Source organism: Falco punctatus (genome assembly GCF_963210335.1).
Source record: "Falco punctatus genome assembly, chromosome: 6".
Lineage (NCBI taxonomy): Eukaryota > Metazoa > Chordata > Aves > Falconiformes > Falconidae > Falco > Falco punctatus.
In genome coordinates this window covers 35,007,516-35,025,841 of record NC_137585.1, presented here as the reverse complement: position 1 = coordinate 35,025,841, position 18,326 = coordinate 35,007,516, and the positions used below count along the sequence as shown (strand labels likewise).

The 18,326-nt window shown below is 54.0% G+C and overlaps 1 protein-coding gene and 1 long non-coding RNA gene across 2 annotated transcripts; one reads left to right on the top strand and one right to left on the bottom strand.

Moving 5' to 3' along the window:
- Positions 1 to 1,307: 1,307 nt before the first annotated feature.
- Positions 1,308 to 3,194, bottom strand: LOC308065225. The gene is made up of 2 exons (XR_013928709.1): positions 2,785 to 3,194; positions 1,308 to 2,000 (listed from the first exon to the last, which is right to left on the bottom strand). It is a non-coding gene; the product is annotated as an uncharacterized lncRNA (long non-coding RNA).
- A 4,035-nt stretch (positions 3,195 to 7,229) lies between these two features.
- On the top strand, positions 7,230 to 18,109 carry SOX10 (SRY-box transcription factor 10). The gene is made up of 4 exons (XM_080390939.1): positions 7,230 to 7,385; positions 8,547 to 9,005; positions 14,939 to 15,204; positions 15,606 to 18,109. The coding sequence occupies exons 2-4, from the start codon at positions 8,596 to 8,598 to the stop codon at positions 16,313 to 16,315; spliced, it is 1,386 nt and encodes a 461-aa protein (XP_080247065.1). The 5' UTR covers positions 7,230 to 7,385; positions 8,547 to 8,595; the 3' UTR covers positions 16,316 to 18,109.
- Positions 18,110 to 18,326: the final 217 nt, after the last annotated feature.

The window sequence follows — 18,326 nt, the reverse complement described above, 5'->3', positions numbered from 1 at the left end:
GCTCCTGCCCTGGCTTTGGTGCCTCAGCCTTGGGCTGTGCTCCCTCGCTCGCTCACTCTCCCTCACATTCCTCCGGGAGCTGATCAGGGCTTGAATGACACCCCAGATGACTCTTTGCTATTAATTCCTGTGAACAGAAAGGGCTCCTTGTTCTCCCAGTCCTACTCTCTGGAGGAATTACAGGGGCCAAGGCAGCAGGCTGAAGCCTTCCTGACTTAACCCTTCCCCCGGCTCCCCAGGAGCCTCCCTGCAGCCAGAAGACAGGCAGAGGCGAAGATCACCCCGGAGCCACCTTGGTCACCACTGAACAAGCCCACTGCGGTCACTCAGCACTACTACAACCACAGGTCCTGTTGGGAGGGTCCCCTTTTCTCGTTGTTCTGCACAATCTTGTACAATTCCCCTTTTCTCCCCTCGGCACCTCTCTGTCGTGCAGACTGAGAGCACCCAGCTCCCTCCATCACATCACACTGGATATGCCAGACTCCATCTGAGAAAAGGCAAACCCTGTCCACTTCTCCTCCAGCTCCCCACCCCTTCAGCGCTTGCTTTTTGGGGTTCACTTTTTGGAGGTACACCTGGCCTTTCCAGCAGGAGATGAGGGGGTTAACAGCCAGGGAGGCTCCTTGCCACTCATCAGAGCAGGTAGCAGACAGACAGGCTTACCCCATTCCTCTTTGATCTTCCCAGACCCGAGTAATGCAGGAATATTGTCCTGTTTTGCCATCACGAGTCCTTGTGCACCCATGAAACAATGAGCTGACCAAGACGATGGGCCAGGAGTTGTTTGGAGTCTTTCAATGCTCAGGGGTGCTTCTCCTCTCTCCATTCCATAAGGTTTTCCCTACACCTCCTCTGTAAATCAGCTGGTGCCATAATCCACTGTTTCAGAGCAAAAAATGCTGCTGAGCAGCCTCCTGCTCGGCCACATCAAGGCATGCATGCCAGTGGCAGCAGCAGTGTGGTTTCCTGCACCTGCAGCAGCCCTTGGTGTGCCTTGGAGAGGGAACGGGGTTTCTCCTGCTCCAGAGCCACGTGGGACTCTGCAACCACATCCCAGACCCAGTCCCCAAAAAGCTTCCCAAGACTCCCATCCCATCCTGGGGTGATGGGACTGCAGTGCCGCATGCTGATCAGCATCACCCATGCTGTGTCACCCATGGGGAACGATAACCCCAGAGCAGGGCAGCTGCTGCAACCTTTCTTTTGTTGCCCTGTGCAGGGCACTGGATTGACAAACAACTCGGGTAGCAAACAACTCCAGGCATTGCCTGCCTTTTGTTTCCCCTGATAGCCCGCGACAAAAATCACCGCCCCCCCCCTGCAGCTAACTGTCCTGTAACCACATGGATGTGATGTGGTGCTGCCAAAACCCAGGCAGGGCTGCAGGCAGGTCTTTGCTTTTGCCGAGTGACCCACACCACTTTATCTCTCCTCAGGCTGCCTTGCGGGCAGCCAGCTCGCCAATGCCCATGACTGGAAGCAAAGAAGCGTCTGGGAAGGTCTAGGACCAATATTGGGAGCTTCAGCCAAAACTGGCAAGGGGTGATGAAGACCAGAAGCCAGCAGTGCTTCCTGTGCCCGGCTCACTGTTAGGATGCCTATGGCACAAGGCAAATTGAAGAGTTCTTTGGAGATCACAGCCATCGCAGAATCGTGGAGGGTGACACAAACGTAGGCTCTGGGGACACTGTGCTGCTTCTGTTCACGGAAAGGCCTTGAAAATGACCTGCATGCTGGGAGCCTCGGAGGGTGGTTGTGACATCAGATCAGGGAGGAATTTGGAGAGAAGGGCATGAGGAAGTGGTGGAGACAGAGCTGGGCTTGGGTGCTCCAGCAAAGGGTATGGCCTGGTCCTGATCTCTCCCAGGCTGCCATCAGTCATGTCCCATGATGTCTCACGAGTGAGACGAGCTGCAGACCCATAGATATTCCAAGCGTTTGGTGGCCTCTCCCTTTGCTCCTCCCTGCTTTTCCTCGGAGCATCACACTCAACCAAACTTCAAATAAAAAGAGTAACTGTTTGAAACCTTGCTATTTTTTCTAGTTCTTTCATGACTTCCTCTGTGGATGGTTCAGAAGGTCACCTGGCCACGCCCTCACTACCCTCCACTTTCCCCACAGGATTGAGTAGCCAGCTTCCCAGCTATTTTATGGTCATGGTGATGAGGTGTGAGAGGGTCCCATGGCATCTCCACACCAAAGGGGCCATGCAGTTCTCACTGAGGATATTGGATATATTATTTCTGGCTGGGGCAGCAGGACTTCCAGCATGGGTCAACTGTTCCTGCCATCCACAACCTTCCCACAACCACCTGAGTTTCCTGGTCCTCTCCCTTTCTCTGTCTCCTTCCTGGTCTACCACGGGAATGAGCAAATCCATTCAGATTTGGGCGGGGAGACATTCCCCTTTTCCAGCAGGAGGGCTGCCACCCTCCTCTTGCTCACCGAGCCCTCCCTTCTAGCCATGGCGGGACCAGCAAGCCTCATGCTGGCAAAGATGCAAATCCCATGTGGGAGCTGGGCTTGGCTTTGGCGTGGGAGACCTGGTACCCATCCCCAGCAGGGAGAGAAGGGGAGAGTTCTGCATCCCCCTCCCCAGCACAATGTTGGGATGGTCACCCCCTGTCCTTCCCACAGCATCACAGGGGGACACAGCCAGCGCAAACCCACACCAGCCTGTCCTGCGTGGGCAAGGCGGCAGCAGGGGCAGGACCCCCTCCCACACCCAAATCCCAAACCTTGCCCCCCCCCCTCCTGCCCCTAATTGTCTCACGTGCCCACCTCCATGGGAAAGGGATTTTGCAGAGAGACGTCCATCCCAGCGGCCATCCCCATCCCAGCCACCGCTGCTGCCTCAGCTCCTCCTAGCCCGGGTTTCCTCTCCCGTCTTTGGGTCTGGAGCAAGCTGGACGCTTTTAAAAAGCTTTTTATGTGCGTGCGTGTGTGTGTGTGTGTGTGTGTGTGAGTGTGTGTTAATCACATGATTGTCGTTCACCTGTATCCTGAACAAAGACAGCACACTGTTTAAGGCCCAAACAAGAAAGCCGGCAAGGGAAGGAGGGGGGGGAGTTGGGAAAACTGAAGGGGCTGTTGAGAGAGCGGGCGCACGGGAGAAAATCCTTATCAAACTCCCAATTCATGGGTCTCCCTTTCCCTCAGCACACTGCGGGTATTGTTTGGCTGGGGGGTGTGTGTGTGTGTGTGTATTTTTTTGAATGTCTGTGTCGTTCCCCCCTCACTCCCCAGCTCTGACGCCGTTTTACTGTATGGAAAGATTTCATGGGGAACCCCTCCCATTTTCCCAGGCAGTCCTGGGACAATACCAGTGCTGTGCCCCTGAGCTGGGCAGGAGACAAAAACTGGCCCTGGCTTTTGCGATGGGGATGCTGTTGCTCCTCTGCTGCAGAGGGGCTCTCCCCTCTTACTCCTCCCTTGCCATGGGTGCAGGGCATGGGTATCATCTAGCAAAATCCCTCCCCAGCAATGTCAATGATCCCACCTTGGTCGTGGATGTGTCTCATCAACATGGTCCGCTTGTTGAAACTCTACTGAGCAGGTGCCCCTGCCTGCCCCTGTGATGATGCACCTTGCTCACCGAGTGCCCAGGCCAGAGCAGGGTGCCTTTCCCGTCATCCTTGGGAGCGGTGCAGATGCAGGGGCATCTAGCATGGTGGGATATCTCCACTTCCCACCCAGTTTTACCCTTGCCATCCTGACATGGCTTTATGATGGAGAAGTGGCATCCTTCCACCTTTGCATATTGGGGACTGAGGCCCAAAGAAAGAATTTCACGGATGCGTCACAGCAAATCTGTGGCTTAGCAGCGTCTCTGCCTCATGAACCACCTTCGCTGGTAGATCCTTCATCCACAAAGGACTGTCCCCTTTTATGGATCTGGAGCACCTCATCCATAGAAATATATGCTGAAAAGAAGGGGTAGAAGCCTGCTATATGAGCATTTCCCTAGGGACTAGGCATTAGGAAGACTGGCATCTAGAAAGACCACTTCTGCAATGTTAGCTGTTGTGGCAAGCTCTTGCGGGGTCCTTGTGTCTAAAAAGGGTTCCCAGGGGATGCTGGAGGAAAAGACATGCCACTTCAGTGATTCCTGAAACAGGGATGGTCTCCTCTCCTTCCCCTCTGCCCATCTTATCATCTCAACTGAAGAGAAAGCGTCACACCTCTTCCTGCTGCTGTAGAGGTGCATTTTCCACAGCTCGCTCTCCTGCATCCACCTCTTTGTAGCCCAAAAGATGATAGATAGACAGGAGAGACTTGGAAAACAATATACGAGCAGTCAGTGCTGTGAGAGGTAGGCTGCAAACAGGGAAAAAGGCACTACAGGGAAAATGAGTTCAGAAAGACGAGGCAGAACCAAAGGAGACAAAAAGCAAGAACTGGAGAAAGGCAGAATGAAGGGAAAAAACCTTTCCCTGCCATTTAAATGTGAGGAGACACAGAGACTGCAGTTTGCAAAGACTGTATGGCTGGTACATGGTCCTTTGAGGATGCCCCTGTCTGCAGTTGAGGCACCCACAGCTCTTCCAACAAGGCACAAATGGGACATGGCTTTTGTCTGGCAGGTGGCAGCAGCCCCGGACAGGGATGGTGAGCAGGGGGACAAACACCAGTACAGACCCCTTGGGTTACTGAAATCCCCTCCAGGTCTGATCTCTTTCTTGCTCCAGTTGGGAGTGGTGGGTCAGGCGCTCTTCTGCTCACCCAGACTCCATGGGCATGCAGGAAGACGTGAGCCCCACCACTCACAGTCTTGCTGGGATCAAGCACCATCTTGTTCTCCCCACAGAGCTTGCCAAGAGGCTGCTGCATTCGGGGTATGAGCTGCGCAGGCTCTGAAGCTCCTCTCAGTGCCCTGCGGGGCTCCTGCTTGGGGATCTCCAACAAAGTGCTAGGAGGATCCCTGGCCTCTCGCTCCCTACCACTTGGTGCCCAGCACCCTGTACACCCACTCTGGAGGGAAACAAGAAGTCCCTGCCCCATTGCCACTTTCCCAGGGGGTCCACAGGAACCCACCACCTAAAGGGAGGGCAAATAAACACCCTTTTCTGGCAGTTTTCTGCCCTAGGTTGGAAGTTGGCTGCAGTCAGGGGACCAAGCAGGGCAGTGTTTCTCAGCAGTGGCTATCTCCCTGTGGGACAGGAGACCAACCCTCCCGTCCTTCCAGTTCTCACACACCTCATATGCAGGGTCTCTGGACCCGAGAGGGTGAGCCTTGCTGGCGGGGGGAAGATGCCATGAACTCTGCAGCACCATTGCCTCTGCATCCAGTGGGCCACAGACAACTTTGCACAAAGTGACCTTGCCCTGTTTGGTTTTGCTGGTTATCTGTCTGCCAGACAGAGGGTGAACTGCCAAACTGCCTCTGCCTGTGTCATGGGACCCCTTCTCATGACACCCACAACCACAGTCTGTCTTGGTGAGAGAACTCACCCTATACTGCAAGACTTGAGGTTCACCAGACCCTACTTTGGTCAAGGAAGCAGGGCCTCAGTGCTGTTTTGCTAGGTTCTCCTTTGGGTTACTCAGCATACAAATTCCTCTCTTCCAAAGGGGAAAAGGCATCATATGGAGAAGAGTATCTGAGCCCGTCTTTCTTCTGGAGTAGGTAGTGCCGAAAAGAAGAAAGGTAGGAGGTGATCCCTTGAGATTTTTTTTTTTTTGAGGGATGCAAGAAGCACCTTTAAGCACCTCTGCCCACTTGATGCCAATGGCATGCAGCTGTTTCCCTGCCCAGCTCTGTTCAGTGAAGACTTCTCACTGGGCTCTAGTGAGGTTTTCCCTGCAGCCACGCTATGATTTTAGAGCTTTACTTACTCAAGGCAATGGCAGATGTGCAGGGAAATAGCCCTGTGCTGTCAGCCAGGTCTGCAAGGGCAGTGGCCAGCCCCACAGGTTTGCTCTGAGGGCTTTTCCTCAGGTGCTCAGCACCATCCTCGGGACTTATGCTTCATGTGGTGCCACTCAGCATTTTTGCTGGGTCTTTCCAACAGGGTTTCTGACGAGTGCTACAGGAGTTGAAAATGTTCTTGAAATTCCTTGAAGCTGGTGCCCTGGGTCACATCCATTCATCTCTTTCTTTTTTCTGACTTAGCATTGAAGTGTCTCCAGGTTGGCTGTCCAGCAAGCAGCTGGGGCAGGAGCTACGTTTTTCTCATTGCTAACTCAGGAGGACCTAGGAGGATCATCAGATTTTTTTGTGGATGACCTCTCACAGTTACAGGGTTGGTGTTGGTCTATACCAGCCCTGGTGACAAAGGAAACAGAAGCAGCCAACTATCCGAGGCATCTGGGATGGAAATCGAGCCAAAAAATGGAAGGTGAGATGGAGAACGTGGTAACCCATTGGGTGCTGAGATCCTCTATGTGTCCTGGTGCGTGAGCAGCAAGAATGAGGTTGAGTGAGTGAGTCCTTCTCATCAGGAGACCTCCCTTTCCTTGTGAAAGACCCCACATTTGCCTTCAGGAGCAATTCAGCATGTTGGAGGAAGCAGAGCCTGCTTGCCTTGGCAAGGCCACACAGAGAGGAACATGTTGTGACAAGCCCATTCCTAGGGTGCAAAAGTCCTAAGAAGGTTCAAACTGGTATCCACTGTCCAGCAGCATGGTATTTTCCCTGGACCTGATGTCCTCCATCCTCAGGACACCTGTGACCTCCTGCATCCCCTTTCCCACCCCACAGACTCAGGTCTGAAGGAGGATGCCCTTTTGGCCAGTGTCTTGACCCTGGGGTCCCGGGCCAACTTGTTGCAGCACGGCAGGGTCCCCATGACACTCTGGGGTGGGGACCAGGACTTATTTGGCACATGGGGGGCACCAGACCCCACAGAAGCAACCGTGCTAACAGTGGGAAGGAGGGGGATCCCAGTCCTGGGGTGCACACCCATCTCCCCAAACCATCCCAGACCCCTTCCAGCACCCCACCACCACAACCCCACCGGGGGTGATTCCTCCAGCACCATCTCTGGGGTGGCCATGCCGCCAAGAGCAGCCCACAGCTGGCAGCTCTTGTGAAGAAGCTGGCACCAGGGGAAAGCGGGGAACGTGCCGGCAGCTGAGGTGGGGTGGGGGGCTGCCTGCGTCCCCTCCCCGCTGTCCCTGACCGGCCGTATTCTGGCTCCGAGGAGTGCTTGGCTCCACCTTCCGCCCTTCCCTCCCCCGGTGCTAAGCAGCAAAGCCAGCTAGAGACATCCAGCCGGGGTATTAGTAAAAACCAAGCCTCCCTCTAGGAATGGCACTCGCCTGAGAGCCTCCCCGCACCGCACCGCACGCCCTGACGCCGCTGGGGCTGGCAGGGGGAACGGGGGCTACTGGGATACAAATCACAGCCCTCACAGGATCTGCCCGGCACACTGGCCAGCAACGTAAGTTTTCCTACCTAAGCTCGCTCACACACGCGCACACATTTGCTCATGCTTTTCCCTCTACTTTCTTTTACTTTTTTTAATTACCCCCGTGAGCATCCGTGTCGTCCTCTGAAACTGGAGGGATAGCAGCCCTTGCTTTGCACTGGCTCTCTTTCAGCTAAGCCAGAGGCATGCTTTTCTATCACTTTTTTTGTTTTTATTTCTTTCTGCCTTTTTTTATTGCTGGATGGGGGGGATGGCAAGGCCGTTATTTTTAGAGTGCTTCTTTCTCCAAGGGGGGAACTGCTGCACGGCAGCAGGGGCTTGTAGAGATGACTGCAGACAGAAGGAGAGAGGAGGAGTGCGTGGCGCAGGCAACCCAAAGCCTTGGCTTGTCTCAAAGTTAAACTTGGTTTCTGTTTGTATCTATCTATACATATATCTGAATGTGAATATGTATATGCATACAGACACATAAATAGGTGTGCGTGTGTAGATGTATTTTAAATATTTGCTTTATGAGCTACGAGAGGAGGGTGAGGGATGGGGTGTCCCTGCAGAGGCTCTTCCTAACAGCTGGGATCAGGGTCTCCAGGTGCGAATCCGGGGCCCAGGCTCGGTCCCCGCCCAGCGGTGCTCGCTCAGCTTCCCCGGTAGCTGGAATATAGGTCCCTTCTGATTTACCGATATGGTGCCAGTGCTCCCCCTCCCACGCCTGCCCCTGGGCACCGCGCTGGCATTTCACCACACATCTTCGAAAGAAAGGGGCGCTTCCCCACACAAGTTTTGCGGCCATCCTCTCCATCCCGCTCCCTGTGGGGATCTGCGCCCAGACAGGACAGTCCATGCCTCTCGCCTTTCAGGTCCCCAACCCCCCTTATCCCTCTTGCCGCAGGCCCCTCTGCACATGTCATCTCCAGACGATTGCAGAGATAAGGAGAAATATCCCAATTAATCAGGGGCCCCGACCCATCCCCACCCCCACGGATCACGGGTTTTGTGGTGTGCATGGCTATTGCTTTGCTTGCGCTTTTATTGAGCGGCCCCTGTCTCGTGGTCAGCTCTTCAGAGACCTTGGAGCCCCCTTCAGATTTGGTGGTTGCTTCTCCTTTTCTCTCTTTCCCCCTCTTTCCTTTCTTTCCTTTGTTTTTGTCTTCCTCCCTTCCCTCCCCTCCCCAGTGAGAAGAAGGACACCAAGAAGGAAGAGAAAAAGGGCTCGAGAATAACAATGGCTGATGACCAAGACCTTTCGGAAGTGGAGATGAGCCCAGTGGGCTCTGAAGACCACCACTGCCTCTCACCAGGACCCTCCATGGTGGCGGACAACTCCCCGCACCTCACCAGCTCCGGGAATGGGGAGATGGGGAAGGTCAAGAAGGAACAGCAAGACTCGGAGGCGGACGACGACAAGTTCCCGGTGTGCATCCGCGAGGCTGTCAGCCAGGTGCTGAGCGGCTATGACTGGACGCTGGTACCCATGCCTGTCCGGGTCAATGGAAGTAACAAGAGCAAACCCCACGTCAAGCGACCCATGAATGCCTTCATGGTCTGGGCACAGGCTGCCCGGAGGAAACTGGCTGACCAGTACCCACACCTCCACAACGCTGAGCTCAGTAAGACCTTGGGGAAGCTCTGGAGGTAAGAGCAGACGGGCGGAGAGGGAACGCAAGGGCTGAGGTCTGGAAGTGTCCTGGAGAGGACTGTGCGGTCACATGGAAGGACGGAGACTTAGCGGGATGGAAGGGGTGTCCCTTGAGGGGAATTCCTTCCCTGCGGGGAGCCCCCTTGCAGGAGGCACAGTCAGTGACTGGGGCAGGAGTGGTGGTTTGATGTAGTGAAGGCTTCCTCAGCAGAGCTTACCTCCATCCTGGGTGGCAGCCCTTTCCACACGTTTCCCACTAACTTCCCCTGTTGTTCCTGATCAGGACACCCTTGTCCTGGTCCTCTCCTGCCTGACTGCCAGGAGAAATCTTGTTTTCTTGGCTCACCTTTTCTTTTGGGCCAAGTTATGCACTAGCAGGAACCAGGCTGAGCCCCATCCAACTTAACTCACTGGTGGCTACCTCAAGCCTGTTTGAACTCGGGTCCCAGTGCTGGGACAGGACACAGGGGTTATTGTCCACACAGTGCCACAGAGCAAGTGGGAAACCAAGTTATGGCCAGGAAGGAAGGTCAGGGGAAGGGAGGCAGCTGGTCAGAGCCCCACACCCATCCTTCCCAGGATGGTCCCAGTTTTAGCAGGCCATGCAGTTTCAGTGAGATGGAAAGGACAGACCCTGCTAGAAAGTAGGGCTGAGGCTTAGCAGAAAGGAAGAGACCTGCAACAGTCCCAGCCTTAGCAGTCTCTCTTGCAACATGTTGGCTCAGACCAGCCCCATCTCCCTTTGCACCCAGAGAGATGCCCTCCCTTCTTGCCAGCATCCGAACGCTCCTTCTCTGGCCCCACCAGTTTCTTGCGCCCATTATTAATTTTGGATTTGTGCAGATCCCTGGGTCCTTTATATACCCTCCCCAACCAGCTCCTCCTTCCTCCAGCAGACCCACAGGCTGCCCTGATCGATCCCAGCTGGCCCATAGGCATGCAGAGAGGTGTTGTGCCCAAGCCAAGTGTGTCAGGCTGGCCATGCCACTTCTTTCCCATCTGACGGTCTCTGCTGATAACCACATCAACCTTCTGCCACAAGTCCCCAGGATCGTCCACCCCTGCCTCGCCTTGCACCAACCAACACAAACCAAGCATCAGGCAAACAGCCCCTCTTATTCTCTCTCCTGGCCTGGCGGCATTTAGTGGAGGAAGACCTCAACCTTGGGTGGGCCAAGAGACATTTTTCCAAGCAGAAGTTAAAACACACCCTTTCCAGCAGCGGGCTCCTCCTGGCTTCAAACCTCCTTGCTCACAAGGAACAGAGGCTTTGACCATTAGTTTCTCCCTTTGCTGCATCAGCCTGCTTACCCCCACCTGTCAGTGCTTAGTGTAAGCCCAAGAAAGGGATTTCTTTGGAATGCTGAAGGCAGGGCAACTGCAGATACCTCATCTGATGCGCTTCCCCGCTTTGTTCCCCGCTGCCTTCCCTTCCTTTACCACAGCACTTCCTCCCACCTGGGGCTCTGCTGCCAGCCTCTGGACTGTGAAGCTGTGCTGGAAGAGGTGTATGTGGAGGGGGTAACCCACCTTTTTTGTTCCCAAAGTTTTACTTCAAAGTATCATTTGGTTATTGCAAAATATTGCCAGATTTTAGAGCAACAGCCTCCCTCTGGACACTACATTTCCCCTGAAAATGTAGCAGAGCAGCGAAATCCTCCATACATAGTGCATTCAGAGCACAGGGAGACACAGCCCCTGGCCTGTGACCGCTTTCACACAGCCCGCTGCCTCCCTGTTCCCAGGGCATGGCTCCTGCCACTGACCGCATAGGACTCAGAGCAGGGGGATGCTGCCACTGGACGATGGACAAGGTCCCTGGCTGTTTCTTAGGGCACCACGTGGTCAGGTGTAGAAGCTTGCAGGATGAGGCCTAGGGTTGTTGCGTGCTGCTGGGTTTGCCAGCTGGCTGCTTTGCTTGAACATGTCTCCTCTCCGAGTGTCCCTAGTGCCGGCCACAGCTCTCTGGGCCATGTCAATCCCTACAGGGACCATACAGCAGAGTAAGCTGAGTTATGGGTGCAGTCAGTGTCTGGCCTGGGTAGGACCACGTGCATGTGTCTTTCTGTGAGGCTGGGGAGAAACATCAGCCCACAAAATTCCGGGGGTGGTGGCCCAAAGGTTACCTGGATAGTAGCCCTGAGCCTCACCTTCTAGTCATGGTACGGCTGGGTCTTCATCCACTGAGGTTCCCACCACCTTCATCTACGCTATCCCAAAGGTAAAGCTCCTATGCACCGGTACCACTGAGAGCAGCCATGTTTTGCTCTGTACGGCTTAGCCTTGGACATCTGACAAGGGTCCCTGCAAAGGGCCCTGGCTGTTCACATATCCCTGCCATTACGAGGTGGCCACCCCAACCCTACAGCTTTGGAAAACGTGGATGGCTTATATTTCCACGTGGGCTGCTCTGAGCTTATCCAGGTAAAGGGCAAGGGCATGCTAGGCAGAGAGTCAAGTGCTGGTAAGCACACAGACTGCCTGCAGACCACCATTAAATCAAGCACGTCCCCAGTGATCGGCACTGGGTGGGGATGGCAGAGGCTGGGAAACCTTGAAAGGCAGCTAGCAGATTGAGCGATAACCCCAGTGCCATCCCACATGCCTCTGCAAAACAGGTTGCAATGGCCCAGGCTTTCTTTTTAAGCCTGGCCTTTGCTCCAGCTCCGTGCCACCGCTGTGCCCGCCACGGGCCCCAGCCCTCGCTGGGAAGGGCTGCAGGACGTGCCCTGATGGCTGCACAACCCACCCGGCCCCAAGTGCAGCGCCGGGGGGATTACAGCCCTATCCACCTCCCCGGCTGTACTCACCTGAGGGGGGTGAGGGGTGCAGTCGATGAACTGAATGTACTAAAAAAGAAGAAGGGAGGGTTTCTGTGCTTGACGGTTGTGAAATCTTGCCTTGGCTGCTTTTCTTTCCCGGGGTGGGACAAGGAGCGGCTTTCAAATGGAGGCTGGCTGCTGAAAATGTCGGCATGACTCTCAGCCAAAATGCCAGCCAGCACCACCTCCGGGGCCAGAAACAAATAAGGCATGGGAAGAAGGTTCAGAAGGCTCGGTAGGGAGGAGCGAGGGGACCCGATGGAGGGATCTTTGCACGGGGGTGGCAGCACCCAGGCTATAGGGTCATGCCCACCAAATCTGGTGCCGTGCATGTATAGGAAAGCCCACCCAGTTGCTTTTTGCTCCCAGCCAGCCGTTGCCTTGCATCAGCCCCAGTGACCATCCCCATCACTCCACTGACTCATCAGCAGCTGAGTTCCGTCCCAGGGTCAGGCCTCTGGCCGTCTAGCCACTGGCACGCAGCGCGGTGCGCTGCCAGGCAGCTGGAGGGGGGGCTGCCAGAGGTGGGCAGAAAGATTTTGGCTCTTCTTTCTCCTCCCAGAGTGGGGCACTAGATGTTTGCCCCTGTCCCCTCAGCTTGGGGGGTGAGCATTCGGTGTTGGGGAGGGTGGCGAGGGCTTGGTTAAACCCCGTGAAGGGCTTTGCTCTGTGATCCATAACTTCTCTGCCCGTGCGAGATTCCTTTGCATTATGGCCTGGGGAGCATGGGGGGCAGGAGGGGGAGGGCAGGAAGCAAGTGAAATCCAAATCCCCCCAAATCTCCTGGCCTTTGCCTGCTTGCACCAGTTTCACTTTGCTAAAGCCGATTTTGAGCTCTGATCCCAGAGGGAGGGAGGAGGGAGCAAGCAGCCTTGGAAAGGAGAACACTAAGCCACGGGGAGTGGATTCACTGCTGTCCTGCTGGTGGCACTGCCCGTGGGCTGCTGTCAAGGGGAGAGGAGGTGAGGCGCTTGGGCATAACTCAGAGGGCAGGGATCTGACTCCTGCATCGCCTTGAGTGGCTCTGGTTCACCCCATCCACAAGATGGATCCGTCAGGCCGATCTTTGGTCTCCATTGGAGGAGGCGCTGCTCTGAGCTTGCCACGCAGTCTGCTCTGCAGGTCAAATCTGGTTGTGCAGCCTACAGCCCTCTTGCTCCAAGAGGTGCCCGCACAGAAAGAAATCTTTCATTCCCAGCCACAGCATCTTATTAGATTTAGCGTCACCTGAGTTGGGAATGCAGGGACACCAGAGCACGGCTGCTATGTAGTGAAGAGTCCCAGGTTGCAAGGCTGCAGGTTTTGCCTCTATTCTCCACCTCCCGTGGAGATGAGGCATTCTGCAAAGATGAAGGTTTTGCCAAGGCAAGGTCACCTCCCAGTCCACAATGACTACAAGGCTTGGACATGACGTCCCTGAAGTCCCCTTGGAGGACTGTCTGGAGCGGCACAGGCTGAGGGATTAGAGCCCTCCAGGATGTGTGAGCATGGTGTATGGTGGTGGGAGGGAGACAGGAAAGCTGGTGTTGGATTCATGGTGGGTCAGTTGCTTTAATCTCCAGGATTAAGGCAGTGGAGGAATGTGGTGTGCGGCCGTGACCTGCTCAGGCTGCCTGGAGTGAGCCCAGGTCAGCACTTAACGGGCTCCAGCCCATGCCATACACCTTCTGGCTGCCCGCCAAGGGGATGCACAAAGAGCTGGGGGAAAGGGAATGCTTAGGAACCAACACATTACTTGCTGGCAGCTCCTATGATTCCCCACCAGAATTATCTGTGTGCTCCTTGAGCCATGCCTCCTCTTCGTCTTCAGTTTTTCAGGCCTGTTCAGGCCTTTGTATCTCCCTCAGAGCCTATAGGTTCACAGCGTTGGTCGCATTTCATTGCTGAGGGCTTCAGGGGTTCTGAGGTGCTGACACAGCCCCATCCCCAGGTAGTTCTTTTGCTGGGGAGAAAAAGGCATGGACATCTCCTAAACGGACTATTTTTTGCCATTTGGGAGCCCTGCCATTGCTAATGGCTGTTGGGAGTTGCAAGTCATGGGAAGACTGGTCCCTTCTGAGAGCACTGGTTTCTGGCTGCAAGCAGGATGACCTTGAGTCACAAGAATATTTGAGGGTAAAAATCATAAAATGAAACTGAAGTGCTTCCAGCTGAGACACTGCTAAAGGCTTGAGCAATGCTGTGAGCCATCCTGCCCGCACACTACACCACTTTCTCAGAAAGCCTATCTTAACTAGAGCAGCCCATGATCTGGCAGGAATACAGAGGAGGAGCTTACATTTCTGCAGTGCCTTTCATCCAGAGATCAAAGCTCATCTATTTCTACAAGGGTAGCAACATAGCAGCTAATTTTTTTACAACTGCTCAGCTAAGTTCAAGCAGGTCTCGTCCTTTGTGCTTCAGCCTTTTGCATTATCCATGTCTAACATGAGCAGGAGCTCCAGAAACAGCAGAACACACGGTTTCCCTCCCTTTGATATTTTATTTAATCCCCTTCTAGGATCTTGCAAGGTGCATAAAGGCCCAGCAAGCTCCATGCAGCAACACAGGTACTGTGGAGCTAACACCAGTTGCTGCCATTTGTGCTCAGTAGAGCTTCAAGCCTGGAGCAGAGCCTATGGAAGAGTGGGAAGTTAAAATGGAATTAAGTCTGGGGAAGAGCAAGAGACATGCAGGAGGCAGCACTACAGGTAGCAAGTGTGTCACACTGCTTTAGTCTGAAGGATGATCCCAATTGACCTTAATTTGCCTAGAGCCTTTGAAAGCAGCTTGTCCAGCCTTATTTTACATGGCAATGTAAGAAAGGGCGTTGAAATTACTGAGGTGAGAAGCACCAGGCAGCTGGAGAAGGGGGACCCAGCACTGACACCAACCAGTGCCAGTGTCAGGGCTTAACAGTTAGCAAGGAGGACAAAAACATCACTGTCTCCACTGAAACACTTGCAAGCTCTCCTTGTTGTTCTGGGAAATGCCTTCAATGGTGCAACACCCTGCCATATGGATTTACACCCTGTGTCCCACAATGTTCTGTACAGGTGCATTTTTTTTCTGATGTACCTGCCCCTCTCCTTCCCCTCTTCTCTTCTTTGCCACCTTGGCCTCTGCAGGCTGTTGAATGAAAGTGACAAACGGCCCTTTATTGAAGAGGCAGAGCGGCTGAGGATGCAGCACAAGAAGGACCATCCTGATTATAAGTACCAGCCCCGCCGGCGGAAAAATGGCAAGGCCACGCAGGGCGAGGGTGAAGGTCAGGTGGAGGGGGAGGCTGGTGGGGCTGCTGCCATCCAGGCCCACTACAAGAACACCCACCTGGACCACAGGCATCCTGGTGAAGGGTCGCCCATGTCGGATGGTCATCCAGAACACTCCTCAGGTGAGTCCCAGGTCTCCATGAACCTACTGACAGGTTGCAGCCAACTCGGAGGCTCAAAAAAGACAAGGCATCACAGTGAAAGCCTCAGTGATGTGGCTCACACCTTGCTCGTGACCCAACAAACTCTGCTGGAGTCAGCGGTATAGGGACGTGCCTGAGTTTGACAGGCACTTGCATTCCTTGTCAAGCAAGGTATCACTGCACTCTCCCTTTTTCCACAAGATGATATAAAAAGGTTTGGGTTTGGCTAGCTATTTCTTTCTCCCCTCCACTGAAGTCTCCAGCCAGACAGTTGCTGTCACACTGGGAGGAGCAGAGCTGGGCTGTGTATAAAGCCAGGCATAAAGTGGTAACTCATCTCTTCACTCTCTTTCCTCCTCAAAATGTTTTTCACATTGCAGGTCAGAGCCACGGGCCCCCCACACCTCCTACCACCCCTAAGACCGAGCTGCAGGCAGGCAAAGCCGACTCCAAACGAGAAGGGCGTTCCCTGGGGGAAGGGGGAAAGCCACACATTGACTTTGGCAATGTGGACATCGGGGAGATCAGCCATGAAGTGATGTCCAACATGGAGACCTTTGATGTCAATGAATTTGACCAATACCTGCCGCCCAACGGACACGCCGGCCACCCAGGCCATGTTGGGGGCTACGCGGCAGCTGCCAGCTACGGCCTCGGGAGCGCCCTGGCCGCAGCCAGCGGACACTCTGCCTGGATCTCCAAGCAGCATGGAGTCTCCTTGTCCACTGCCACCTCATCAGTGGTGGACTCCAAGGCCCAGGTGAAAACGGAGGGGTCTGCCCCTGGAGGTCATTACACTGACCAGCCCTCCACCTCCCAGATAGCTTACACATCCCTGAGTCTGCCCCATTACGGTTCGGCCTTCCCCTCCATCTCCAGGCCACAGTTTGACTACCCAGACCACCAGCCCTCGGGACCCTACTACAGCCATTCCACCCAAGCCTCTGGCCTCTACTCTGCCTTTTCCTATATGGGACCTTCCCAGCGTCCCCTTTACACTGCCATCTCTGACCCTGCACCCTCTGTGCCACAGTCCCATAGTCCCACACATTGGGAACAGCCCGTGTACACGACTCTCTCCAGACCGTAGGGAATGGGGAACAGTGACCGAAGCAGCGATGGAAAGGCTCCGAAGAATCAGCACAGGCAGAAGAGCCTCCGAACTCCAAGGTCACTCAGTGCCACGCAGCCACCAGAACCCACTGAGCATACAGAAGTGCCTTTCTTGACCCTGGCTATCGCTGGCTCACCCGCCTAGAGGAAGGTTTTTCGTCCTTTCGCCCTTTACCAATTTCATGCAGGCCACACGACTGGCTTGCAACACCTTATTGGCTTTCTAGATGAGGAGGATTCTAGACATGGAGTGACTGGTCTGTGGTGGGTTTCGTTGTGCACACCCTGGACTGTATGATGAGAGAGACTATCCTTTCCTTCTCCTTCCCAAACTGCTCCAGGGAGTTAGCAAGTGTTTCCAACAGGCCACAATGGCCAGCACTTTGTCACCTGCTGCGGGTGAAGGGTGATTGCTCAGCCTTGGTGAACACTTTACGGGAGAAGCAGTAGGGAGGATGGCATGGCCGGCTTCCTTGCTATCAGCATCATGCAGCAGTCCCACCTAAGATTCACACATGCATGAATCTTGAACCCTGTTGGAAGACCAACCTACACTTGCTTACCTGCTGATTTCCACAGCTGCATCCTAGCTTTCCTCCCCGCCTCTTCTCTTCATCCTGTCTCTGTTTAATCCCACAGTCTTTCCCACGTGGAAATTTTAAGGCTTGCCTGAACAACACGTAGGACACAGGAACCGCGCTGTTGGTCTTAAGCGTTACTCATATCACAGCCTGTGTGCGCATGCCTGTTCACGTATGGAGGTGCAGGAGAGGTGGGGAAGAACCAGTGAATCATTAAGGTGCTGTGGGTGAATCCCCCTTTCTTACAGTTACTCTATATTGTTCACTTATGTCTGGCATTTCTGGCATCTCAGTCTTTTCTAATTTCTTCAGTACCCAAAACAACCTCTGAGCAAACTTGGTCCTTCCCTCTTTCATGTCTGTCTGTGCCTGCCTGAAATGAAGAGGCACCAAGAAAGCTACTATGCACTTGCTGACACCCCGAGTTGATTCCAACACTCTCTTTGAAACCCCACTCCAAACTCAGGCTGATGGGGTGTGCATCCCTGCTCGTCCGTTCATCATGTCTTCCAGTCAGTCAACACCTCCCTCCTATCTACATTGAGGATGGAAAGATACTCCTGCGGCTTTAAGCAAGGTGCATATGGACCCAATTTCGGATAAGTGTAAAAAAAAAAGAAAAAAAAAAGAAGCCTATTTAGGTGCAAAGGAATTTGTTTTCCTGTTTGGGTTTCAAACTGGAAGCGACCACCTCTTGCAGTCAGATCAACCTCCTTTTTTCAACCCAATGCCTGAGGACAGTCTGCTTACTTCTCCTTTATCACCTCCAGGACTGGGGCAGTTTGTCATGCCAGGGAGTGAACTGGCACAAAAGTTGTTGCAGGAAAAGATGACTCCTGGCAATTGATCGCAGAAACATGTTGTGGGACCTTCCAATGGATATTCCAGTCTAAAAAGATAAAATACTTCGACCAAACGTGGACTGTGATCGGTGCCGCTATATCCCTCTGCTGATATGACTGCCAGATGCCCTTCCTGCCTCCCTTAGCTATGGATGACTTATCCTTGTGGTGTCTGAAAAGATCACGTAGAATGTTTGCTCCTTGTACGCATGTAACCTCTTCCAGCCCTGTCCCCTTATTTATGCAAGTAGCACCTTCCTCCCCCACCCCCCTTTCCCTGATCTCTATGCTGTCCTAGCACCATTAACTCTGCATTAAACATATGGAATAATAACCTTAACAGTTTCATTTTCACGTGTCTGGGTTTTTTTGACCTCTTCCCTGCAGGTCTTTGTTTTTTCCCCCAGTAAGTGTATGATGGGTCACACCAACACCACACAGATCCTGTGCACAGCTGCCTGTCATAAAAAAAAACACAGGCAGAACTCCGACTGGATTACCAGACTCCTTGAGGCAGATGAAACTCATCTTCTGTTCACACCCCAGCTCCAGTCATTTCTTCAGT